The following is a 27,996-nucleotide window of genomic DNA, read 5'->3' as shown; positions in this document are numbered from 1 at the left end:
GGTATACTCACGGTGGTGTTTGGTCAGTTTCCCAAGTATCGGGGGAGGGGGCTGACGGATTATCAAAGCATCCTGGGGCATCTACCCTAGCAGGTCCACTAGTTGAAATAAAGCTAGGAAACAAAGACAGAGGCTTGAATTTTTTGTTGGTTACGGGAGCTTCTTTCTCTGTGTTAATTAGCCTGCAAATGTAATAGGAGCAACATATTCAGTGTTAAATAGTTTAAAAGGACAATTAGGAACTAAGACAACTACAATAATTGGAGCCACAGGGAAGGAGGAGGAACGGCCATTCTTACAACCCCTTGATTTGCGTTTTGGGGGTAAGGAACTAACCCATGAATTTTTGTATATACCAGAATGCCCGATTCCACTCTTGGGACGGGATCTATTAGCCAACTTAGATGCAACAATAACCTTTGAGGATGGAGAATTAATAATGAAGGTACCTGAGTCCAAAGTAGGACAAATCCTAACGATCAAAGATAAAACCTTTGTTAATATTCCAAGAGAAGTAGAAAATGCAGTTATACCAGCAGTGTGGGAAACAGATGTACCAGGGAAGTCGAAACTGCCACAACCGGTAAAGGTGGAATTAAAGGAAGGAGCCAAACCTGTTCGAATCAAACAATATCCACTTAAGATAGAAGCTAGGCAGGGGATAGTGAAAATTATTGACAAATTTCTCAAATATCAGATTCTGGAAGAATGTAAATCGGAATACAATACTCCAATTTTTCCAGTAAAGAAGCCGAATGGCGAGTATAGATTGGTACAAGATCTTAGAGCAATAAATGAAATAACAAAGGACATTCACCCGGTAGTAGCTAACCCTTACACATCGTTAACATCTGTGAGAGAGAAATATAAATGGCTTACCGTGATAGATTTAAAGGATGCCTTCTTTTGCATACCTCTTGATAAAGATAGTAGAAAATTATTTTGCCTTTGAATGGGAAAACATACTGAAGTTTTTGTACCACATATGGTAACAACTGTTTTAGAACAAAAAGGGGGGGGGGGGGGGGCACTGGTTATCACCCAGCCGAATGATGAAATATCAGGCAATACTAACTGAACAAGATGACGTAACCTTGAAAACGACTAACCTGTTAAATCCAGCAGTATGTCTAGGAACTGTTCCAGAAGAAGGACCGCTGGAACACAATTGTGTGGAAATAATCGAACATACGCCAGCCGCAAAGATTTGAAGGACGTACCCCTTGAAAGTTTTTCCAGGAGCTGGATCACCCCGAAGGGCTGAATGGTAACACAAGCTCTGAAAGCAGGCCCAACCCCATGACTGAAGGCGTTTCCCACACTCTCAAGATTGGACGGCAAAAAAGGATAAGAAATGCTATACTTCCTGGTATTGTTTTTACAGGGGCAATTGGGCCATGGGCAAGAATGGAGGAATAACTTTTTCACTTTGGGGGAGGAAGTGGCCAAGGCCTTTAACCTTAGTAACTGCTGGATTTGTGGAGGACCGGGGGGAGGGGGGGAACTGAAAGTTGGCCCTGGGTAGCAGGCCTGGTTGAAACCAAGTGGTGGGTCAGTAATTTGAGCGAAGTTCATAATGGGACGCAATTTTGGAAAGAGGAAGGAGGCCCATGGCAGTTGCACTCGTCAGCTCAGGGTGTATACTGCTTGAACAGAACAGGAACAGTGGTGGTGGGAAAAAGCATTTGCAATTGGACTCCGTCCCCTGGATATGATTGTACCAATCCTGGATGTAGTCCTATAAACTGTACAGCACGTAGTGAGTAATGGAACGCCACGCATGTTCAGCTGAGAAATGGGACTTGGCTGAAATGCTCATATTGAGAATTTTTTGGATCCGGATGTGAAACTGTGGCAAGAGCACAAGCGGGGGGACAATTCGATGGTCAAATCTTGAGCTGTCAGCGTGATAACACCACTAAGGAACAGCATGTGGTGCGGGTTTATCATTGGAAATGACAAGATGAGAATGGGAGGCGAGTGTTCTTTAAACATTTCTGGTCAGCTTATAATATGACAGGCCACCAAAGAGAACTGAATTGTGACAGTAAGTGGAAACCCAACGTGGGAGCTTGGAAGTGTGCATATACGAGTACAAACGGGGCAGATATTGTAACAGGACCACTTGGTAACAAGGACACTCTGTATTATCACGCCCTAAAGGGTAAAGAGGGATGGGATGGTCCTTCTCCAGACGGGACGTGGGCCCTAAAGGGACATTATTGGGTGTGTGGCAAACATGCTTACAAGAGGCTACCCGGAAACTGGTCAGGAATATGCTATGTGGGGTACATAAGACCCTTGTTCTTTTTATTGTCACAAACACAAGGAAATCATTTAGGAATAAGATTATATGATGACCTGAACAGAATGAAAGGATCTGTTGATACTTCCTTAGCCGGGGGTAGTGCCCAAAAATGGGGAAAGGATGAATGGCCTCCTGAAAGAATCATACAGCGTTATGGGCCAGCTACCTGGAACCCGAATGAGTTGGTATCAGGAGCCCGAGAACCTATTTATAATTTGAACCGAATAATCAGGTTGCAAGCTATCCTCAAAGTTGTAACCAATCAAACAGCGACAGTCTTGGATCTTCTGGCTGATCAATCCACTCAGATGAGGAATGCTATCTTTCAACATAGAATGGTCTTAGACTATTTACTAGCAGAAGAAGGGGAAGTGTGTGGAAAACTGAATGATTCTAGTTGTTGTTTACAAATTGATGATAATGGAAAAGTGGTTAAACAGATAACAAAGGAAATTAGGAAGGTAGCCCCCATCCCAGTACAAACTTGGAAGGGTATAGACTGGGATTTCTTTTCGTGGTTGCACGGTGGACCATGGGTTAAAAGGATGTTATTTTTATTTTTATGTGGTGTAAGGACATTATTGTTTATACCTTGTATGATACCTTGCTTTACGTTATTGGTACAGTGAATAATAAATAGCACCCAATTTGTGATGACTTCGGTAGAGAAAAAAGGTGATGTGTCAATAATGATGCTTAAGAAATGGACTCCCCGAGAACTGACTGATGAAATCTTGATAGTAACTGATAGTAACTGATGAAATTGTTACTAAAAAAGGTTGAAGAAGAGACACGAATTGATGATATTAAAAAGAAGGTGAGGGATTGTAAGGAATGGTCCAGCAATTCGTGACACTAAGGGATTTGAAGGGTTAACATTGAGGCCTGGGTTTAGGTGATAAGTGAACAGAGGGATTTTTAGAGAAAAACTGCTGACTCTGCACGGACGTGCAGTAGCTTCTGACATCCGGCCAAGAGACTACCAGATAAGGAGGAAGAATATGAGCCTTCCGCCCGAGCGGCCCGCGAGAGACCACCAGAGACTGATACGCAGGCGCCCCTGGGAGGACTTTGGATTCGGGAAACCAATTATAATAACCCTGCCTCTTCTAGAAGTAGTAATGAATATGTATTAGCCTAGGAGTATAAAAAATCAGCCGTCTTATGTAACGGGTGTGCGTCTTGGTGGAGCAGAGACTCCCGGCGTACCCAGCGCTGTTTGCTTTCCTCTATTCGTTTAATAAATTGTAAACTTTGATTGCAGTCCTATTTGGGACTCAGTCATTTATAACAGGGGGACGGGGGGGGCAGCCTGCTCCACCTGGGCCTCTCCACAGGCCACAGTGGGCTTCGGCTCCGGCACCTGGAGCGCCTCCACCCCCTCCTTCTCTGCTGACTTTGGTGTCTGCGGGGAGGTTTCTCACTCCTCGCTCTCCCAGCTGCTGTTGAGCAGCAGGTTTTTGTTTGTTTGTTTGTTTGTTTGTTTTTGTGGATGTGCTCTCGCAGAGGCACGGACTGTGTTGCTCGTGGCTTGGCTCTGGGCAGCGGTGGGCCCCTTTGGGGCCGGATGAAATTGTCCCTTATCTGCCACGGGGCAGTTTCTGGATTCTCCTCGTGGGGGCTGCCATTGCAGCCCCCCCCGCCCCCCCCGAACCTTGCCATCAAACCCAATACACTGGGGCAGCTAGGTCATTACTGGCCTGTAAAGTATCAGGGATTAAATTAACTAATGAAACCCTAAAAAGTGATGGGGGTAGAAGGGGCTGGGATAACAGTGCCACCTTTGGGGGATACCAAGCTGAGACTAGGGGATAAAATGATCTCTGGGCAATTATTGTATGTACCCAAGGCAGGGACTAACTTGTTGGGAAGGGATTTGATGATGAAATTGGGCATTCAAATAGTAAATTGTTACACTGGAATAACAGTGTTATTAATGGAGTGCTCTCAGGCCCTGAGAGCAAAGATATATTCACCTCTGACTGGAAAGACTCTGAAGTGGGGGTGGAAGCAACAATACATATGGACAGTTTTACCTCAGGGGTTTACAGGGCCACCGATTTATTTGGGCAAAGTTCTAGAACAGATTTTGGAGCAATTCCAACCTCCCAAGAAGGAATTACTGTTACAAAATGTGGATGATCTTTTATTGTCAGGACAAGAGAAAACAGTTGTGAAGGAAGCTACTAACAAGCTATTCAACTTTCTGGGAAAGCAGGGCTTGGGAGTATTGAAAAATAAATTACAATACGTATAAAGAGAAGTCAGGTATTTAAGGCATCTGATGTCTGAGGGAAAATGGAGAATAAATCCAGAGAGGATTCAGGGAATTGTTGAAAACTAAGAAAGAACTAAAAAGTTCTAAGAGAAAGATTTTTTTAAGGAATCAGGAGCCATGAATAAATTTTAAACTTTGATTGCGGTCCTTTTTGGGACTCAGTCATTTATAAAAATTGGGGGCTCGTCCAGGATGGTCTTGGTTCCTGAATTCTGACTTGATCTAGGAGGGGCGCCCCCACCATTTGGTGGCTCCTGTTCGAGTCGGGTCGGGACTAACACCATCTTGAACCTGAATAAGGGCAATCAAAGATTTAGATTTTTTTTATGAGCTCCCTTTGCCGGCTGCAGCACTATATTTTGCCCGTAATTCTGCGCGCAAAGATCCGAACGAAGACGACGGAGTCGTAAGTATTTAAGGTGTATACCGTTTGGTTGGGTGGGATTCGGTTGCCTGTGTGTGTGTGAGAGTGTGACTGAGACGGAACTTAGTTTCGAAGCGTTTGTGGAGGTCTTCTAACCGCAGTTCCAATCTCCAAGTGGCTAAGGTATCACTGGAGCAAATAGTCCCTAGATATGGGATAGCTGAAAACATTGATTCAGATCAAGGAAGTCATTTCACTTCACAAGTACTGCAAGGGTTATTGCAGGCCTTAGAGATTGAGTCAGATTTTTACACCCCCTGGCACCCCTCCTCTTCTGGGAAGGTAAAGCGAATGAACCAGACATTAAAGAAGCAATGAACTAAATTAGTGTTAGAAACCCAACTTCCTTAGGTAAAATGCTTACCTTTAGCACTCCTACAGGTTCAAACAGCACCAAGAAACGATATAGGAATTTCACCGTATGAGATGCTGTTTGGATTACCCTATCTGGGCAGAAGGGATGAGATACCACAATTCGAAACAAGAGAGTTTTCTTAAGAACTGTGTTGTGGGGTTGTCCTCTTCTTTGTCATCTCTCAGGACCCATGGGAAATTGGGTCCTGATTCAGACCTGGAAAGTATCAACTCTGGCCTGAATGGGAAGGACACTTCCAAGTACTACTAACCACTGAAACAGCCATAGGAACTGCGGAAAAAGGTTGGAATCACTATACTCGAGTGAAGGCTTCCGTCAACCCTAGTACCTGGGAAGTTGTTCCTACAGAAGACTTGTTGGAAGCTGAAATCGAAGAGAAAAATCTCATAGTGGACTCTGAGCAGGATAAAAGTTTACAATTGTAAACTAACCTTTTATTTTCACAGGTAACTAATGAGTGTGACCTGTGATTGACAGAAAAGACAGACCTATATTGAATTGAAGTGCTCCCAAGGGGGGTTTGTTATAGTAGTAGTGTACATCTTATTCTTTGTATTGATAATTATTTGGAAACCTAAAGTTTAACAATAATGACAGGGAAAAATCAATTATTAATTTTGTTTTTAGTGATTGTACGCCTCAGAGAAAGCCTTGGTCAATTGGCAACTTGGAAAAGGCATGACAGATAATAGTAAGATGGGATACCCCATAAAAATATGGATGAATGTGACAGAGGGGTATGTACCACAATCTGTTATGTTTGATGCTTGTGAGGTGTTAGCTTGTGGAGATTTAAATGCCCAACGACAATTGAGCAGAGAGAACAAATAATTGGGAGAGACCCAATAGCCAGACTGAGAATAGCTGTATGGAAACAATCCTCTATTTCCATCAGAGAAAGGGAGAAACTCAAGGAGAAAACAGGAGAGAAAACAGGAGGCCCTCTTTGAAATGCGGCAGTTCAAACATTTGAGATTGAAACAGGGTATGGGGATGTGAATGCCTGGATAGAATGGGTCAAATATATTGTCCAGAGTCTCACCATAGCAATTGCTATGCTTGTGCCTCAGGATGACCGATTGCCCAGATAGTGCCCTGCCCATTGAGGTGGACCAAGGATTCCCAGGGGATGCGACGTATGATTGCATTGTACCAAGAAAAGACTGCCTGGGGAAATGAGGCCTGTAAGTCTCTCTCTTTGCTGTTCCCTTCCCTGCGTGATAGCAATATGAGGGTTCCCCCTGCATTCTCTACAGCTATAGGTAACCATACAGCTTGCCTCTCACAGCAAGGTGTGAGTGCTACCCGGCATCTGGGAGAATTTGCCTTGTGCACGAGGACCTTGAATGCTACCAAGGACTTGATGGGAAACTGCTCCAGACTTGAGATCCCCAGGGCTGATCTCTGGTGGTACTGTGGAGGGAAGATCTTACGGTCCACCCTACCATCTAACTGGGGAGGCACTTGTGCACTTGTTCAATTAGCTATACCCTTCACCCTGGCATTTGAAAGAGAAACATCACAAACACCCAGAAGAAGTAAAAGAAGCTTAGGAGTATCATTTGATGACAGAGCATACATAGATTCTATTGGGGTGCCTAGAGGAGTTCCCGATGAACAGGAAGCCAGGAATCAAATTGCTGCAGGGTTTGAGTCACTGTTCTGGTGGGTAACAATCAATAAGAATGTGGATTGGATTAATTATATTTATTATAATCAGCAGAGATTCATAAATTATACAAAGGATGCAATAAGAGGAATCGCTGAACAACTAGATGCCACCAGCAAAATGGCCTAGGAAAAGACAATAGCATTAGATATGATGCTTGCGGAGAAAGGAGGTATGTGTGATACTGAGCAACCATTGTTGCACTTTTATACCCAATAATACTGCCCCGGATGGCACAGTAACTAGAGCATTGCAAGGGTTTACCACCCTTGCCAGTGAACTGGCAGAAAAATTAGGCATATTTACATCCTTGATCGTAGTAGCAGGAGTTTTGACAGCCGTTGGTTGTTGCATTATCCCCTGTGTAAGAGGACTAATACAGTGGTTAACAGAAACTGCACTATTGAAACAAATGACCATGAAGCCACCACCTTACTCAGATAAGGTGGTGGTATTAGAGGAGATGGAAAGCAAAGAAGGTGAAGAAGAGGAAGATATCTACCAAATTACACCTTAGAGAAAAGTTTTGCAAAAATCAACAATTTATAAAAAAGGAAAAGGGGGGAATTGTGGGAATAAAAATGTTGTTTTTGCAGAGTTACATTGTTTAAAGGTAAGGAATAGGGTATTGAGATATGCTTGCAGTGATAAGAAAACTTAGCAGGCGACCTTGTAAAATGCAGACAACCAGACTCCTCAGAACAATTAGGTGAAAATCAAGGTGTTAAGTCAAGTCAGATAAGTGAAGAAACATTACCACTTCAAACAGTAAAAAAAGTCAAAAGAAATTTGAAATGTAACAGGCCAGCAACTGAAGGCCATGCACTGTCTGTGAAGCATCAGATAGATTGTGAACCTGGATTACCCACTCAGTGAGGAAACAGGGGAGGGTCCTGTCATCCAAAAATATATAACGTGTGTTTTGGAACCAGTAGGTGTGCTCCTGCTTGTGGGACACCCGCCATTGCAATCCCGAATAAATTACTACTTCACTGAGATCCTTGCCTGAGCCTAAGTTATTGGCTACGGAGTGTTTCTCACAATAAGGCATTATTAAGTACTGAAAACTGAAGTAAAGTCAAAAGACAAATTAAACAGCCTAATTAGCAGAGGAAGATTTTGTCCCAAACTGATGAAATAGAAATGAATCCTTTTCAGTAGACTACTATGCAGTTAAATGAGTAAGTTGTACTTTTGTTAATTTCTCAAAAGCAGGATCAACTTTCCCTGTGAAACTCCTGTGACATTCTTGTTCAAACTCTTCTAAAAAACTTGCAAAGAGAATATATACGAACTATTTTTTTCCTAAGTTTTATCCCTCTAATCATAAGAAAGATACAACTTTGTCATTATGAAGCCTGCCACTCCTTGCTCTATCCATAATATACATGCAGAAAAGTTTATTCCTGTATTTACAGAGTTATCTTTTCATTATTTAAGCCCTTTTGTAGATTTCTTTAAACTAAATAAGGCCATTCCTTTCAATTTTTGCATTTTTTCCAATTTTTACCATTCTGTTGCACGGCTTTAATAAAGCCATATAGAAAAAGGTAATGTCTTAATCTGTGCAATAAACAAATGTGCTATTTATATTCCAGCATGTCATTTGTCTTTTTTCAATTGTCTTCACAACTGTTTCTTTCTCTTCTTCTTCTGATCCATTGTATCCACCAGGTCCTTCTGTGCAGTTCTGCTAAATGACAGCTTCTTCCCCATCTGGTACATTTGTAGATGTCTGTTCATTTGTTCATATTTTTTCAGTCTGCTTCTCCAGTTTGTCAAGATCATTTTGAGTTCTGAATGTCTTCCAAAAAACTTTCCAACCAGTTCCAACCTGGTGTTCTTTGCAGAATTAATAGTCTCCAGTGACGAGAAAAATAAAAATACTGCTCAAAGTTATTAATAAAATGGCAACCTATCAGAATCCTTGGATCAACCCCTGAGGAATTTTCCTCATTATCTTCTCCAGTTTTGATAGTGAACTATTTATATGACTCTTTAGGTCTGAATTTTTCAATGAGTTTTTCATTCAGTTTACAGGATAGGTTTCTCAGTTTGCCTATGGGAATATCATTTGAGCGTTAAAAAAACAGGAGTGAAGCTGTATCATTTTCAAATTTATTCCCAAATCCACAGTCTCCTACTCTGTCGAGAGAAAAATTAGACAAGTTTAACATGATTCCTTACTGACACAGTCAGCTATTATTCATTTATTCATTTCCTTCTACATGCTATTAAGGATTTCTTTTTCTCCTGGAAATTGAAATTAATTTCAGTTTATAATTTCCTAGTATTAAAAAGAAAGACAAGTTGTTTATTCTTTCTCAGTCTTTCTATTCTTCCTCTTCTTCAGGTGATCTCAGGTTACTGGAATGCTCCTGACATCTCTTCAATCTTTAGTAAAATACCCTGGGTAAATTCTAACAGGATCAGCTGAATTAAGAACATCTACACTTCTAAGTATTTTGTAACACATTCTTTTCCTATTACAGCCCATCACCTTTTTCTCATGTTGCTGATGCAAATGATACTAGCTATCTGATATCAGCTGACCACTTAAGGAAACAAATCAAGAGTTTCTTCCAACTTTTTGATATGTTCTTTGTCTTAGGAATTTGAAGGACTGTACTACTACAGATAGTCACAGAGAGAAGAATAGGACTCTCAGGTTTCTAACAAGGATATAAATACCATCTGAGACTCCATAATGAGGTACTTGCCTTTTCTAAAGAATCTAAACAAAAGGAGACTTTACAAAATTAGCAAATCAAAAAATGTTTTTTTAATTTTCCTCACTTTTTTTTACATTCTGAAAAGTGTATATTGTTCTGCAATGATAATGAAATGAGATCAAATTTCTCATAGTAAAAATTCAAATTCAAAGGATTCCCAGTAACATAATGTTAAAAATATATATACATTAACGTAAATAAGAATCCTTTCTGTCTTTGCACATCAAAATAGTAAAAGTAATTCATTTGAGTAAATGAGGAAGAATAATTTCTCTATATACATCTCTTTTCTAAACAACTGCATAAACTGCTATGGTTTAGGAAAGACAAAACTGCCAACAGTGGAAACGGAGAACAATTAAGTTCAGCACGAACCTCAGGGGGTCTCTAGTCTAACTTCCTCTCAAAACAGGGTCAGGTCTTAGGTCAGACCAAGTCACTCAGGGCTTTATTCAGCCTAGTGTCCTGGTTTTGTCTGGGATAGAGTTAATTTTCTTCAAAGGCTTGTATGGTGTGGTGTTTTGGATTTGTGATGAAAATAAAGTTGTTAACACACCAATGTTTAGTCGTTGCAGTGTAAGTAGTGCTTACACTAAGTCAAGAACTTTTCTGCTTCTCATGCTGCCATGTCAGTGAGATACCTGGGACTGCAAAAGAAGCTGGGAGGGAACACAGACAGGACAGCTGACTCAAACTGACCAGAGAGATATTCCATATCATATGATGTCATGTTCAGCAACAAAAATTGGGGGAAAAGAAGGAAGAAGAGGGAATGTTTTAAATAATGACATCTGTCTTCCAAAGTAACCATTAAATGTGATAGTGCCCTGCTTTCCTGGAAATGGCTGAATATACGCCTGCCGATGGCAATGAATTCCTTAATTAGCTTTGTTGCACATACAGCTTTTGCTTTATCTAGCCAACTGTCTTTATCTTAACCCACGAATTCTCACACTTTTACCTTTGTGATTTTCTCCTCCATCCTGCTAGGGTGGGAGTATGCAAGTGCATGTGTAGTGCTTAGCTGCCTACTGGGGTTAAACCACAACACCTTGTCTTGAATATCTGCAAGGATGGAGACTGCACAACCTCTCTGAGAAAACTGTCCCAGTGACTGAAGGTTCTTACAATAGACAAGGATGTTCTTACCTGGTTGGAACCTTTCCAGTCTCAGTTTATATCCATTTTCCCACCACGCACCACTATGGAAAGCCTGGGCCCATTTTCTTGATAACCTCCTTGTAAGTACTGAAAGACAATTAATTAGGTATCCCTTATGTCTTCTCTTTTCTAGGCTGAACAAGCTCACTTCCCCCAGCCTCTCTTCTTAGGGTGAGTACTCCAGCCCCCTAACTATCTTCGTGCTCCTCTACTTACTTATGGCAATTTTTCAATGTCTTTCTTCTATCAGGGGCCTGAATATTGAATGCAGTATTCAAGATACTATCTAAAAAAGTGCTGAAAAGAGGGAGATTATCACTTCCATAGATGTACTAGTTATGTTGCTGTTAAAACAGCACAGAATACTGTACACTGTGCATATAGTCTCTGTACATTTACTGAATTTCTTTATGTACCTTACTGCTTAACTGCCGTGGTAGTTAAATTTGTTTAAGCAGACTGTTTTCTTGGTAAACCTTTGGAATATACTTTTTTAGAACAGCACTGGTGTTATTCTTTTTACCATCAGATGTAGGAAGATAGTACTGGTATGGACTCATTGGTGAAATTCTCAGTAATGCAAATTGTCATTCCCTTTGCACTGCTCCTGGGGTTTTGGCTGCCTGGGTTTTGGCTGCCTAGGTTCATGTTCAATTTTCACAGTGCAACTGCTTGACCTTAAATCAAATCCCTGTGAGAAGCCTCAGCTGGGTTTGTCCCCTTACTTTTCTTCAAGGGATCTCACCCTTGGTCTCTACTTGAGCTGTGTCACAGGTATGCCTGTGCTTTTATATGTGTTTAGCTGATCCGGGTACTTGATCCTAACCTGTGGACTTCACTTTTTGGCCTGATCTTGGCTCTGCCTTGTCTGGTGCTCTATGGACTTGTCTAGCAATCACTGGACTGCTGGCTGACCCTAGTTACTATCACAGAGCTTAGCTGCTATCCTTGCTCATATACTCTTGGACTGTATACCTTACAGTGCTGTTACTGTTCTTGCGTACCTTGTGGTGACACTAACTTCCTGGCTCACCTTGCCTTATGGAAGAGCCTCTCCTGCTGTTCCCTGATGCAAATACATGCCTCATTCATAATTATCCTTCTGTGACTCATCAGGACTTGAAGAATGTTGAGTAGCTTTTGAAATAGATGACCTGCTAGTATTTTCTCTATAAACAGTGTATGGGGAGATATAATTTGTTAATTGCCTCCATGCAGATGGGAAATTCAGGTTGGGCTAATGTACATATGACCTCTGTGTTGTTGTTTACTCATGGGTAGATAGACTGAAGGAAAGCCTGGAGATCTCCGGGATATCAACCTTATGCACTATGGACTTCAAAATGGCTGCCTAGCAATAAGCACCAAAATAGTGAGGCATCACAATGCAGTGGAGGACTTTCTCCACAGGTGTTAGCACCCAGAATGTGGTATGGTGACACGTGACAGTAGGCACTAGAACATTGCATAGAACCTTGAATGTGACCTTCTTTATATCAAAATTCTATATTTTCTGTTGGTCCATCCAGGTGCACAACACAATATGACCCCAAGTAATGGAGGGTCATTTTCTGCAGAGTGAAGAAATTATCTGCCCTTCATCATCTCATTTCCTGGAGGAAAAGACTGGTTCAGTTCTTTCTGGATGCTTCCTGAGCATGAATGTAATTGAGAATACAGCAGCAGAAGAATCAAAAACAGCAGCCAGAATGGCAGCAGTATCTGTCAGCTTGTTAGTCAGTTGCCAGACAGGGTAATCTTGGTCTGGCTTTTGAGGTGTGTAGTGAGTATTTGCATATGAAAAGGTCTGTAGCAGATCATCAGGGCAAGAGAAAGTTGATGAAATAGCTACAAGATCTGTAATTTGCTTGTTGCATAGGGGATGAATTATAATATACTAATAGTCAACAAAAACTAAAGATTATTTCTCTCAGCAATTTGGTGACATGAACTGTGTCCAGCTCTATAAATGTACAAATAATTTAAACCATTAAGATGGCACTGTAGTATGTTAACAACTGTATTAACAGATTATAAACTGTTACATAATTTCATTGAATGTTGAAACATCACCAACATAGATGGTATTTACAATACTTGATAAAAGCAGCATTTAAGCCTAATATTTTTCTGTACTGCTACAGCTTGATGAATCCACTAGCCTGGCAGAGGCATGGAACTGCATCTGTTTTCCTGAGGTTGGTCTGGTCATGGTCTGGTCTGGTCTGGTCATGAAGCAGAGCACATACTCCTTACACATCTACAGAAGCACACACAAGCACACACAGTCACACACACAGCCACAGATCACCACACATAGAAAATTATCTCACCAGCACACATATAAACACAGTACTCGTACAAACAAAAAAAAACACAGACAGTCTGATCTTGACAAACACAATATGGATGGTCCCTCATCTCATTTAGTAACACATTCACATCGTCCCTAGTCTTTGTTTTGTCACTGATACACTTACAGAAGCCCTTCTTGTTGTCTTCAATCCCCATCAAAATTCAATTCCAGTAGGGCTTTGGCTTTCCTAACTTCATTCCTGCATGCTTGGACAATGTATCTGTATTCCTCCCAGGCTACCTGTCCTTGCTTCCACACTCTATAAGCCTCCTTTTGTGTTTGAATTCGAATAGGAGGTCCTTGTTAATCCGCACAGGCCTCCTGGCAAAAGAAGGGGAAATGAAAATAGGTGTCCCACTCTGGGGGCAGAACCCCTGCCAGAGCAGAGTCTGAGCCGGAGCTGCAGCCCGTTGAGAGGAGCCCACACATGAGCAGATGGTCTGGCAGGAGCTGCTGACTGTGGGGGACCCATGTTGGAGCAGTTTGCTCCTGAAGGATGGACCCCATGGTACAGACCCATATTGGAGCAGTTCTTGAAGAGCTGCTGCTTGTAGGAAGCCCATGCAGGATCAGTTCAGGAAGGACAGAATCCTGTGGGAGGGACTCCATGCTGGAGCAGGGGCAGAGATTGAATGTGAAGGAGCAGTGGGGACAAAGCATTACGGACTGACTGCAGCCCCCATTATGCATCCCCCTGCACTGTCTGGGGAGAGGATGTAGAAGAGGGTGGATGAGGGGAAGGTGTTTTCAGCTTGCTTTTAGTTTCTCAGTGTTCCAGTCTGTTAGTAATAGGCACAGTCTGTTAGTAATAGGCAATACATTATATTAATCTCTCTATGCTGAGTTTGTTTTGCCTGTGATGACAATTGTTGAGCAATCTCCCTGTCCTCATCTCAACCCTTGAGCCCTTTTCATCATATTTTGTCCCCCTTCCATTTTGAGGAGGGGGAGTGAGAGAGAGGTTGGGATGGAGTTCAGCCACCCAACTGGGTAAAACCACCACACCTAGCCATCCTGTTGTTAGCTTTACGGGCTTAAAAAGGCTTTGTTACTTTCAGGAGGCATATGCAAGATGATTCCATAAAACAAAAGAAACTATGGGAGGGTAGGCTGCCTCATGGCAAGCCGGTGTTTAATAACACTGTGGAAAAGCTGTAGCTGGAAAAGAAAGGGATATGAAAGAGGTGAGAACGCCCCTGGGAACAAACTCCTTAGATGACTGGGACCACTGTTAGTATTATGTCACTAGTCCCGTGAGTGATTTTCTAGTAGATAAGGGAGAAGAGAGAGTATATGACCAGTGCTAAATTTAACACAAATGTTTTTTTCTTCATTTTTTTTTGGCATGGCAGTTTGCACATCAGGGCGAGCAGGGAGGGCTGTAGGCAGGCAGATCTTTACCCTCTATTCTGAAAGCATCAAGAAGTGGCTTTCCAGTGAGGCAAAAATGGTGTCCACCTGCCTCACCTGCCGGGTTGAGACTGAAATCCAGATGGAGGGGCCACGACACACCCTGGCAGACGTCTCTATCCAAACAGACCTCCCAAGGACCGAAAGAGCTGCCCAGACGATCCGTTGCAGGGAATTCCAATATCTTAAGGTCCCCATAGGGCCTGAAGGCAGAGTTGGGTGTCATGGGTGCAAGTGTGACCAGGCAGATGAACTCTGAGCAAGTTGCCAGGTCACAAGAAGAGCTCAGCAGGCTACAATGCATCCAGGAATCCAAGCAAGAGATCGGCATGTTGTATCATGCGCTGGCGCAGGCTGAGCAACAGCCTTACCTTAAGTCCTTGCAAGGGAGTGGTAAAGTGGATTCTGACCCAAAACCATCAGAATTTATGGACTCGCAAGACACGAGAGGCTGGATCCTCATCTCTGCTCAGAGCAGAGTGAGAAATAACCCTCATGTCCTTGAAGTGTCCCTACACAACAGATATGATTCTCTGGGACTCAAAAAAGGGAGAGGGTGTCAATAACAGCAATGGTAATGGTCAAGACCCAGGAAAGGGCAACTCCAAAAAAGTGGACCAGCAAACCACTTGTATAAGAGCCAGTGCCACCAAAAAAAAAATAAAAAGCACAGAGTGTGTTGGTAATTGAAGACTCTTCTCTGAGAGGCACCCATTTGCCAACCAGACAATCTCTTGAGGGAGGTTTGCTGCCTGCCTGGGGCCTGCATTTGTGACGTCACAAAAAGGCTACTGAGCTTGGTCAAGACAGACTTGTTCCTGCTCTTTCATGTAGGCACAGCTGAGGCCACAACAAGGAGACTCCGAAACATCGGGAGCAACTTTATGTCCCTTGGAAAAATGGTGAAGGGATCAGGAGCACAAGTAGTGTTCTCCTCAGTCTTCCCAGTTGGAGACTGGGACCCAAGGAGGAGGCAGCATGCACATCAGGTGAATGATTGGCTTCGTAGTTGGTGCCATGTTCAGGGTTTCAGGTTTTATGATCTTGGGTGTGCTCCTTGCATGGTTTGGAGGCAAACTATTGCAGCAAAGAAATGGGAGCCAGAAGTACACAGGATGTCATAAATGTGGCTAATTTTATAAAAACAAACCTTAAAACAGTAGAAACTTTACAATGCTTTGTATTCAGGATAGGGATGACCATAAAGATGTTTTGTACCACACAGAGTTTCATTCATTATTTCATGGCAAAGGGCTTTAAAAAGATGTCAAATTTAAAGACAATTTTTTACACATTTTTCTTTTACAAAAAAGGTGTTCTGAATCTACTAACCTTTTTTGTGATAAATGGCTGTCAGTTGTATGCTACCCAGCAGATATTTTCAGAGAAATAAACATATCTAATCTGTCCCTTCAAGGTTAAAGTGACATTTTAACGAGTGAGAAAGTAAGTGTTTTTCAAAAGAATCTTGTGCTGTGGAGATTTTATGATTTTCTTGTTGAAAATGATTTGGGCTCCCTATAAAAATTCTCATATCTCTACAAATAAAAAACTTGAAAACAATTTTCTAACCTGTTTCCTTCCACAGGAAAATTTCAGTGGATTTTGAACCCATTTATTAAAGATATAAAAATGCAATTAATTTGCAAGAACAACTGACTGACATCAGGGAAGATGGAAATCTATTAGCTGAATTACAGCAAAAACAACTGCATAAATATTGAGTGGAATTGAAAAATCAGTATCATGATTTAGTAACTGCAGCCAAAGACGCACTTCTTCCATTTCAATCTTTGTGAGGTATCTTTTCAGCTCTGACAGCCATTAAAGCCAAGTTGTGAAATAAATTGAAATTACAACCAGACTTTGAATCACTGTATGAACCAGATTCAATCACATTACTCTCACTAATAAAATTTGTGAATATTTTAGTGTGAAAAAAAATGTTTTGCACCATCAAGAAATCGAGTAAAATAAAAATAAAATATTTTTATTTAATCTTTTTCTATTTTTGTATGTTTTATTATGCAAATGGGCATAATATGTACATAATACATACACATGCACAATAGTACATTTATATTCTTTAACAATAAATATGCATATATCAGGGATTGCATGCTCAAAAATTTTTTACCAGTAGAGGTGCACAATCAAAAAAGTTTGGAGACCACTGTCCTAGGCAAACATAGATTACATTAAAATGTTTGTAAATTCACACTACATAGAGAAACAGTTTTGAAGAAAATATTTCAAAAAACTTCCCTTCATAACTGCCCACATCTGCCATATTACTGACAGAAACTTCGGCGACTTCATTTCTAAAAAGGCTTTGTGCTCTTTCTTCAGTGTTCTATCCTACATATAAAACATCTCTCCCAAGCTTTATCACTAAACCCAAACCTGTCCACTCAGAAGAAGAACTTTTAAAATTTTTCTTCTTATATCTGGAAAGTGTTTGAATTCACTTCTTTTAGCAAGCACAACAGATTTTTGAAAGTATGCAATTTCCATATTGGAGCAAGACACTGACTCTATTAACACTTGACCATTTCCCCAAACTTAATTTTGTACATGTCCAGACTTCACATTCCAAAGGTGAATTTGGTATTTTTTCATAGGACAGTAGAACAAAATGGTCAAGTGGAGTACTTTCAATAATTTTTATTTTCCCTGTTCATATCTTCCTATCTTCCTACAAATTAATGGTTATAATTTGTGGCACTCAAAACAAGCATATAATGATAATTATAATGTTTAAAAATTTCTACACACATGAGAAAAACATGATAATCCACTTTGTAATAATCATTTTAATGTATCTGATAAATATAAAGAGCTGATCTTAGGCTATAGTATAAGGACATCCATTTTATTTCTTAATGTAAAAAAGTCCATGGTAAATATTTCTTATAAACTCAGAAGTGATACATCAAGAAATTATGCAATTCAGGGAGAAGTTTAGGCATCAGATATAAAATACAAATATAGGCATATTAAGTGGCACTTCAGTCACCTGAGTTCAAAACTGTGGTTAAAAACAAAAACACAGAAAACAACAGCTTGGCTACTGCATAATCCTAAACATCTGTATTTCATAGTGTTAGGATCTTGGGATATCTGTTGTGTTTCCTCTTCCTCTGCCAGCGCAAGAGAAGTCACACAGTTTCCCAGTGATCACTGAAGACAGACACAAAGCAAGAAAATGAAAGAAAATGCCCAAATCTCTCTCAAGGAAGTGAAAGAGATAATAGAAACTCTCCTACACAGAGTTCACTGTATACTTTTTGAAAATGTCTTACATTTCTTGCACTTTCTAATATTGAAATGATCTTTTTTTCTACCCCAATACGGGCATATGGGGTGCAACCCTATCATGAGAGAGAATGCACACATTCAAAACTCTTCTCCATCTTTACATATATAAATTCAGAGGGCTCTGTGACAAGCGGATTACAACACAATCTTAAAAATCCATCTGAGCCCTTTAAATGCAAATCCTTTCTCTAAAATGAAAAGACAGTAATTGAATACTTATCCAATTTGCATGCTTAGAGATAGCAGCTGAGCTATTAATCATTAAACAAATGTAAAATAGCATAAATATTTAATGACTTGTTATAAGAGTTCTTCCTCTGAGATAAATAGATGGACAAGTGCTAAGTTGGGTGTAGCATTGCTCTGTATGTCTAGATCTTTCAGGAGCCTGTGAAAAGCTGAGTAAAATTTGTGAGTTCTTGATATGTCCACTATTTCCGATTTATTTTCTCTTATATGCCTAATAATTTCTATAATTGAATCAATGATAGGACTTCTTGGAAATGTGACTATTTTGGCTGTCAGTTCAGCTAGCTGCATCAGGAGCAAAATATTGTCCTCCTATGATATGATTATGATTTTTCTGAGTTTATCCAGATTATTTTTGCAGTCCTGGATGATGTTGGATTTCTTCCTAAGTCTGTTTTGTGAAGCCTCCTATTATGAAGAAAACTTGTTTGTAACTTTCAAGACAGTTTTTGTGTTTCTGAACTACTCCAGCCTCTGGTTTGCTGCCTGGCTTAGTGTCTTCTATTGTATCAAGGTTGCCAGTTTTACTCAATCATTCTTCATCTGGCTGAAGCAAAGGTTATCCAGTTTCATGCCCTGGATGCTGATAACATCATCTCTTTTCTCCTTTGTAACCTCTCTGCCTTTTTCCTGGGATATCTACAACGTGCACAACAACTTCACTACTCCTTTAACCATGAGAAACACTTCAGAAAGGAGAGGCACAATGAAAACTAGTTTGTTATTATTGATCCTTCTCTGTAATGCTGGTATAGCTTTACCTTTAATAATGTTTGTTGTTTCAAGTATCCTGCTGATTAAGTCTCTCTGGAGACACACCAGGCAGATGCAAAATAATGCAACTGGTTTCAGGGATCCTAGCCAAGAGGCCCATATTGGTGCTATCAAGTCAGTCTTTTCCTTCCTCATCCTGTACATTACAAATTTTATTGCTTTGGTTCTCATTTTATCTGATGCTTTCTTACCTTTCAGCATTGGAGAAGCCATATGTATAGCTGTAATGGCTGCCTGTCCTGCAGGACACTCTATGGTCTTAATCTGGAGCAATCCCAAATTTCGAGAGATGCCAGCTAGGATTTTGCAACACATAAACTGTCATGTTAGAACTAGATCCATGTAAAAGACCATGAGCTGTGCAGGACTTTCTAATTAGATTCAAATAAATTAAATTAAAGTCACTGTAGTTGTAAAATAATAGAAACATAAAACAGTAGTCTATAGTCCTGATCTGGAATCATGAAATGGGATTTTGCTTTGTTTGAATGTGACCCTTGCAATGAAGAACTTCATAAATTCTCTCCTGTTTTAAAAGATAATTGCCTGCAGCATGTAAGTATTGTACCTCTGTATTTTTGTTTGGAAATCTCTACTGTTTCTCAAAGACAGCAGGGAAAAAAATAATAATTAAAAAAAAAAAAAAGACCCAAACAATAATGTAATCTCATGAAATTCTCTCTCAATTCTTCTCTCTTGCCCAGAGTTGTGAATGCCCACCCCTGGAAGTGTTCAAGGCCAGGTTGGATGGGGCTTTGGGCAACCTGGTGTGGTGGGAGGTATCCCTGCCCATGACACGGGGGTTGGAACAAGGTGATCTTTAAGGTCCTTTCCAACCCAAACCATTCTATGATTCTACAAAATGGTTTACATTCTGGGTTACAAATCAGATTCTCATGATGCTAATAGAACAGACCTACTTAAGCATAGACATGCTCAAACTTCATATGTGAATATGGGGCTTGAAGGCTGTTTCTGGTGAGTACAGGCATGTTAATGAGGATGCTGAGACCCAAGAATCTAGAAATTTCTTACAGATCATTTTTGACTGCTTGTTGATTCTAAAACTGGAAGATTCAAATTGAGTCAGTAAAAAGTAGCACATTTTGAGCTTCTTGGAATTGTTGAATTAATAATCAGTGTCTGTGTTCCCAAGAAAAAGATGTATTAGAAAATTGTCTAACAACATATGATTAAAGCTAATATAAAAAACATAAAGAAAAAAAAATTCTTAATAACAGACTTCTCTGAAGAATGAACTTAAAGATTAATATTTCGGATTTTGCTATGCAAAATAAATTCCTCAAATTTAGAATCATTGCGTATTTGTATCATATAAATATTGTCAAAATGCATTAAAATACTTACTACTTTAGTATTGAAATTAATCATCATTATTGAGAAATTAATTCACCATTTTCAATGTTAAACAAAACTGTTTAAATATATGCTTTGAAACTCTTTAAATGTTTCTTGAAACAGGCCCATCTCCACAAAGTGTCTCACTTCTGATAAAGGTGTGTCCTGTAAAATTTTTCTACAGAGGGATTCCCTCAGCTTTAGAAATATACTGCTACTTCCTGTACAAATCATATATTTGTGAATCTGAAACTCAGCACATTATTGTTACACTAGAAGTGGAATTTTATGATCCCTTTCAGTTGCAGTGGAAGTTTACATTCTCTTAAAGTGATCATCACTAAAACTTTTATATATGGTTTGAGCTTTCTGTTTGGATTAGCATTGGACTAAGCCCATTCTCATGTATAATACGTTGTCAGAGCCAATCTGTTAGAAGCAATTTATGTGTATGTAATCTTGTTTTGTGCTGGAATGTGTTTTTTGTTATCTGTTTTTTTAAATTTTAAGATGCCAGATTAAAGAATTATTTCTCTTGGAGCCTTTCTTCCCCTTACAACCTAAACTGTTGCAGAGGTACCAGCAGTGGCTTGCAGATGGATTTTTTTTTATGGCATTTAACATAGCTGATGAAAATTCAGAATTAAGACAATGACACCATTGTTAGGGAAGCATCCATGAATAGCAGTGTTTCCCAGCTTAGCACTATGAAACATTTTTGGAGGTTTAGTCTTCTCTCTCCCTTCTTGCTGCCATAGGGAAAGCATCTCATATCTCTCTGAGCACAAGAACAAACAAGACATACGGGTTATGGTCAACCATTAAACAGGTATTTTGTCCTGCTCCAGGCTGTTATCAGGTATATGGCTACTCAACAGAGGCACCCTGAACAGCATCTATCACATCACGTGTTTTACTTCACATCCTTTCTTTGCACTTTTCTGCCTCAAGAAAAACAAACAAGTCACATTTCTTAGTGGACATGAAATTTGAAAGAGATTCCTATATTGTTTTAAAGGCTTTCCTCCACAGCTTTCTTTAGAGTGAGTATTCTGGAAGCTAAGAGGGAAACCTAAGAGAGAAATACTGGAAGGCGACTTCTAAGGTCTACCTTCTGCTAAACTTTTTTTTATTTTTCCTCTGTTGCCCAGTTAACTAAATTGTCATAGTAATAAAATATATTTAAAATATGTTTTCTAAGCTGTTTACCAGATCTATTTTGCTCTTTTTGGCAAATGATTAAATAAGATTGATGAGCATTTTTTTTTCCTTAGGGAAAAAAATAACACACTTCTTAGTAGGAAAAAAAATAGTTAACAGAGCCTGTGATTCTTTCAAGTCATGTATCTTATCTCATAGGAGGCATTTTTCTCTTTTATATAAGTTTTTTTGTAATCTAGAAATAGGTTTGATTCCACCATCTTGAATTTACTGGTTGTCAATCTGAAAGAAATGTGAAATTTATCAGATCCTTCTACAATGTCCCAACTATTCCATATACACCTATGCTACTTAGGGGCAGTACCGGATCTATTTAGAATCTATGCCAAAAATCAGGAAACAAGCAAAGTTAACAGCTGTTCCTGTTGTAACATTATCACAATGAGATGATAAAAATCATGTAGTCTTGTAACTGTTTTCATTGGGAATCCAGAAAAATTACAATATTTTCTAAGAAATTGCTACAATGTAGCATAAAACAGATGCCAACTTTTGGAACCTAACCCTTTTCCATTAAGTAGACTTTTCTGGGTTTCTATAAGTTGCTGGTTTAATCTTAGAATCACAGAAAACTCATTAAGGTTGGAAAAGACCTATAAAATCATCTGGTCCAACCATCCCCTTACTACCAATGTCAGCCACTAAACCATGTCCCTAAGTACCACATCCAACCTTTCCTTAAACACCCCCAGGGATGGTGACACCATCACCTCCCTGGGCAACCCATTCCAATGCCTGACCACTCTTTTTGGAAAGAAATGTCTCCTAATTTCCAACCCGAACCTTCCCTGGCACAATTTGAGGCCATTCTCTCTAGTCCCATCACTAGTTATATGCAAGAAGAGGCTGACCCCCAGCTCCCCACAACTTCCTTTCAGGTAGCTGTAGAGAGCAATAAGGTCTCACCTGAGCCTCCACTTCTCCAGACTAAACAACCCCAGTTCCCTCAGCCTCTCCTCACAGGACTTGTGTTCCAGGCCCTTTACCAGCTTCATAGCCCTTCTCTGGACAAGGTCCAGGGCCTCGATGTCCTTCTTGTGCTGAGGAGCCCAAAACTGAACACAGTACTCGAGGTGTGGCCTCACCAGAGCAGAGTACAGGGGGACGATCACCTCCATGGCCTGGCTGGCTACACTATTTCTGATACAAGCCAGGATGCCGTTGGCCACCTGAGCACACTGCTGGCTTGTGTTCAGGCAAGCATCAATCAGCACTCCCAGATCCTTTTCCCCTGCACAGCTTTCAAGCCACTCTGCCCCAGGCCTGTAGCATTGCATGGAGTTGTTGTGCTCCAAGTGCAGGACCCAGCACTTAGCCACATTGAACCTCATCCCACTGGCCTCTGCCCATCAACCCAACCTGTCCAAATCCCTCTGCAGGGCCTTCCTACCCTCCGGCAGATTGACACTTCCCTCCAACTTGGTGTTGTCGGCAAACTTACTGAGGGTGCACTCAATTCCCTCATCCAAATCATCAAAAAAGATATTAAAGAGGATGGGCCCCAACACTGATCTCTGGGGAACACCACTTGTGACCAGTCACCAGCTGGATTTCACTCCATTCAACACCACTCTCTGAGCCCAGCCATCCAGCCGGTTTTTAACCCAGCAAAGAGTGTACCTGTCCAAGCCATGGGCTGCCAGCTTCTCCAGGAGAAGACTGTGTCAAAGGCTTTGCTGAAATCTAGGTAGACTATGTCAACAGCCTTTTCCTCATTCTCCAGGTGGGTTACCTGGTCATAGAAGGAGATGAGGTTGGTCAGGTAGGACTTGCCTTTCATGAAACCATGCTGACTGGGTTTGATCCCCTGGTTGTCTTGTACATGCTGTGTGATTGCGCTCAAGATGATTTGTTCCATAACCTTCCCTGACACCAAGATCAGACTGACAGGCCTGTAGTTCCCCGGTTCCTCCTTACAATCCTTCCTATAGACGGGCATTACCTTAGCAAGTCTCCAGTCATCCAGGACCTCTCCAGACAACTACAATCTGTTATGGATGATGGAAAGCAGCCCAGCAATCACATCCGCCAACTCCCTCAACACCCTCAGGTGTACCCCATCTGGTCCCATGGACTTGTGACAGTCCAGGTGGAGCAGCAGGTCTCTGTTTCCACCTGAACTATGGGGTTTTTTTCTGCTCTCTGTCCCAGACTTCCAAGTCAGGAGGCTGGGTACCCCAAGGATAAGTGGTCTAGCTAGTAAAGACAGATGCAAAGAAGGCATTAAGAACCTCAGCCTTTTCCTTATAGTCTATGGTCATGTTTCCCCCTGCATCCAGTAATGGATGGAGATTCTCCTTTGCCCTCATCTTGAATTAAATTTATTTATAAAACATTTTTTGTTATCCTTAACCATACCAGCCAGGTTGAGCTTTTACTGGGCTTTGGCCTTCCTGATTTTTTCTCTGCATATGCTGACAACTTCCTTGTACTCGCTCTGAGTTGCTTGCCCCTTCTTCCACCAGACATAAACTCTCTTTTTCTCCCTCTACCAGACATAAACTCTCTTTTTCTCCTGGACACTCAACATAACCTTTGTTTTTGCCAAAGGAGCAACTTCCTTGTAAACTGCTGTGTGATGTGATTTCAGTTCCCTGAAGAAATACTATACAACTACAACATTATGACTATGTTTTAACAATGTCTATGAGAAGCCTTGAGATTCCTTTGCAGAAGACAGGCAGAAAATCACTGTATGTTATACTACATGGGACTATGGACTTTTGGATACTAATGAACTATTTGCAGTAAAGGCACTGAAAAAAATGATTAAGGAAAGGGGTCACAGTCAGAACTTCAATTTTGTGACAATATCCATATGTCGTATTAAACTAACCTATAGATCCCTGATAAATCATAAAATCCTTCGTAATGATTAAAATAAAAATAAAAAAATTGAAGAGTCATTCAGAGGAAAGGGAACATCAACACTCATTTGTTTTCTAAATCACAGTCTGGCCTCTTTTCCAAGTAATGAAACAATAATTTGATTGTATTAAGTAGCTCAGGACAAGAAATGCAAAGATATGCAATGAAATTGACAGCTCACTGCAGGATCCTCCTTTCATTTGCATGCCTATAAACACAGCTGGAGTTTTCATGACTGAAATGCTGGAAAACATGCCCTTTCCCACTAAAAATGTTCATTTAAAGACAACTCAGCATCTGTACAGTGTGTGTGTGTGTAAAGTGTTCCTGAAAGTACATATTTTGTCAAACCCATTGTCTGCAGAAATCACTTTTCTAAAACTTCTAAATTTAAATTTCCCCATTCATACCCAGGCAGTCAGCTTTGAAAAAATGGAGTGACAGACATCATACTTAATAGTATAAGAAGAATTAGGTACCAAATTCTTTTCCAACATGGTTTGAACAAAGCCTCATAAGATCCCACTGCATAAGAGTAAGTCATGAAATAACTCACACACTCTGACTTGGACAGTTGGAAAGGAAGACAAGCAAGACACATACCAAGTGCAGGAAACAGAGCCAGCAAAAGGGTCAGAGTGACTAATATATGACTGGTTATCATTACAAGAGATAAGAAATTCAAAGGGAAGTAGTTGATCTTTATTTATTTTTCTCAGCATTTGGATATGTGCTTCTTCCTATGTTGGAGGTAACAACATTTTTCAACTCCTGGACAGTCAAGGTCATCAAAGTATTCACTGTCTGGAACTTTTCTTCTAACCAAATGCAGGAGAATAAGGACAAATTATAGGAGTAGCCTATGTCATTTCTCAATAGATTGGTTCTCTTATGGCAAAACTGGGTCATTGTCTGGAAAAAAAGCAGTGAGGGTAACACTTTCACGCATGTTCCAATCTTAGAAGAACAATATAGCGTCTCTTAGGAAGCAAGAAAGACATTGAATTATAGAAACAATTCAGACACGTGGATCTTCCATGATCATTTGAAAAATGATTGAAAGAACGTATTTCTGAGGAAATCAAAGGTTGTTTAGCATTTTTTAGGAGAATAGCTTAGTCTAAGAGTCACACCATAAATGAGGTGGGATTTTGTACATTCTTCTGCTCGTTAAATATAAATGAGTCTTAACAGTTAAATGGGTGACTTGAAGCTCTATATACACTTTTTAATGTACCAAATATTTTTAAAGATAAATTAATACAAGATAATCTTTCAAACTGTTTTGAAACTCCTTTGTACACGTATCATATAACTGTATAATTATTTGCTTTGAATATAAGTTCTTACTGTAACTGGCATTATAGTTTCATACTATATTTACATACAGTTTCAGATACTTCATAGATAATTTCCTAAGCTTGAGTAATTTTAGGTTTTGTTTTTGTAGGGAAAACTTTCTAATGATAAAGCTGTTTTTAGTCCTGTAACTTCTCTCATCGAATAACACTGTGCTATAGATTAAAGTGTTCTATATCTCATATACTAATGTACAGGCATATGGTATCTGTGTGGATTTTTCACAGACTATTTGTACAAGTTTGCTTGCGAACACCGACTGAGAATTTGAAATCAAAAAGGACTACTGTAGTTGCTGTTATCTAGTGTAGTTCATCTTTACTAATGGGTTAATCAAAACACTCATGAACTGTGATATGTGCTTGTCTCATGTATGAACAACATTGTGTAAACAGGTTTGCTATTCTCAAGGAATCATTTTTCTCCTTTCACTGACATGAGTTTGTAAAACTCCCATGTGCCCATGTTCCTGATAGGAAGTTGTAGGGCCACAAGCTACCTGCTCATACATAAAAATGGTGTGATAGTAGTCTCTTCCTCTGGTTATTGTTGCACTTTTTTATGTTTTTGTGGTTTGCCAGCAATAACTCAGCTTGAACATTGGTATTTTCAAATATAAGTCAATGTCACTCTGTTAGAAGCAACAACCACCCTGTTTCTGCAAGCCAGAAGAGGACTTAAACCTCATCATTTCCTTGATATACCATGTTGTATGAAAGACAAATACTAAAGAGAGGTACAAAAAGCACTGGAAGAAACTTCTAAAATTTGCTAGATTCCATATTGTCTGCTTATTTGTGAATTTGTGAATTTTGAATTTCAGTTCTGTAAGTACTGAGAAATAGTCTATCCTATTTCTCACTTTAATTCTGGAGAAGATAAAATAAAACCTAGGTAAGGCAGCATACACCTTCTTCATGCATTATGTTTATCCTGCCCATAGCTAGCATAAACCAATGGAGTTGATCAGCTCCAAAGACTGAATCACAACTGACTTATTTTCATTAAGAGTTAGTAGGAGAGGAACGTGCTTCTCCTCCCTTTCTTAGTCTATTGTCTAGAATACTTCTTCAAGGAAGAGGAGCAGGTTTAATGTTCTCTTCAACCTGATAACAGGCAAACAAGCATTCTGAGGATTTTCTTAACTTCAGGATGTTTACTATGCATTGAGGGGGTTGGCTGAGGAGGAAGTTCTCTCAATTCATTTAGTGGAGATGTTTCATAGTGTAGTACTAATTGGACAAAGAACATGACTACCATTTAATATAAAGTGTCTAGGAGAGAAGAGTCCTTGTTTCCAGACCCTTTCTATTGATAAATTATCAGTTTTACATGAAATATTTATGGGACTAATATCCGGTAGTATTTGGAAAAAAAAAAAAAAGATACAATACAACATGTAGACACTCAAATGTCTTCCTGGGAATGTGATGTCATATTCATGTCTTAGTTATACACTTTTGGCCTATATTTTTCAATAAAACAACCCTAGGTATTCCTTGTTTGTACATGGATTACTGCTTCCCTGTGGGGATCCTATCACTTTGCACTACCAAATCAAGTTCTTACAACTGCCAAGAGCCTTGGATGTTGATATTAGCAAGGTCTGTTCTACTCTAGGTGTAAAATACTCAATTCTTTGCAGACTGTCCAGCCACCAGCTACAAAACAGATACAAATTAACTGGCACAGCTTGCAATTTTTTTATTGCCTATTCTTTCTGGGTGCGTGTTGCAGAAATGTGATACACAGATTGACCATAGAAAGAGTTAAATTATGAAAAGAGGATATGCAAACAGCTATGCACTGTAGTTTGCATCTTTGTGATTACTGATTGGACTTTTAAAATCAAAGTACTCTTTATTGAGTGAAGAGAAGTGGAAAATCCTCTTGTATCTCTGAGGCTTTCACAGAGTTCTGGGCACTTTATCTTAAGAGCGGTAATATTATCCTGATTTTAATTTTCTTAATGCTTGTACACATATAGTAAATATGTGAAAACTGGTAAATAATTTTAAGAGAGTGTGTAGAAAATACATAAATATATATAGTATATATATGTGGTATATTATATAAAAATACCTCATATTTTTCAGTGTCTCTCTTTAAGTGATTACTCCCACAAAGACAACTA

At 39.8% G+C, this 27,996-nt stretch overlaps 3 protein-coding genes across 10 annotated transcripts in view; 2 read left to right on the top strand and 1 right to left on the bottom strand.

Annotated features, from left to right (window-relative positions):
- Window positions 1-1,234, bottom strand: part of KEL (Kell metallo-endopeptidase (Kell blood group)) — a 42,574-nt gene extending 41,340 nt beyond the window's left edge. Inside the window, exons 1-2 of the mRNA XM_083799016.1 lie at window positions 1,110-1,234; window positions 12-995 (exon numbers count right to left, since the gene is read on the bottom strand). The gene's annotated coding sequence lies outside the window, so the exon portion shown is untranslated. The remainder of the gene's footprint in view (window positions 1-11; window positions 996-1,109) is intronic.
- Window positions 1-27,996, top strand: part of LOC310881449 (antigen WC1.1-like) — a 74,043-nt gene that overhangs the window by 5,155 nt on the left and 40,892 nt on the right. For 2 of the 8 annotated variants that reach the window (XM_083798810.1, XM_083798807.1), the window contains exons 2-4: window positions 6,457-6,570; window positions 9,667-9,767; window positions 11,082-11,119. The exons of 1 other annotated variant lie outside the window; for it this stretch is intronic. The gene's annotated coding sequence lies outside the window, so the exon portion shown is untranslated. The remainder of the gene's footprint in view (window positions 1-6,456; window positions 6,571-9,666; window positions 9,768-11,081; window positions 11,120-27,996) is intronic. 5 more of the 8 variants (XM_083798811.1, XM_083798808.1, XM_083798813.1 and 2 more) reach the window with 3 other exon arrangements.
- On the top strand, window positions 17,706-23,220 carry LOC310892811 (taste receptor type 2 member 40-like). Its single transcript, XM_083821035.1, has one exon. The coding sequence runs from the start codon at window positions 18,457-18,459 to the stop codon at window positions 19,399-19,401; it is 945 nt and encodes a 314-aa protein (XP_083677161.1). The 5' UTR covers window positions 17,706-18,456; the 3' UTR covers window positions 19,402-23,220.

The sequence above is a fragment of the Anser anser genome, assembly GCF_964211835.1.
Source record: "Anser anser genome assembly, chromosome: 1".
Taxonomy (NCBI): domain Eukaryota; kingdom Metazoa; phylum Chordata; class Aves; order Anseriformes; family Anatidae; genus Anser; species Anser anser.
This window is presented reverse-complemented; position numbering and strand designations above follow the sequence as displayed.

Bases quoted from the DNA above. Each gene is read 5' to 3' on its own strand.
- LOC310892811 (XM_083821035.1), top strand. From the start codon at position 18,457: ATGTCCACTATTTCCGATTTATTTTCTCTTATATGCCTAATAATTTCT.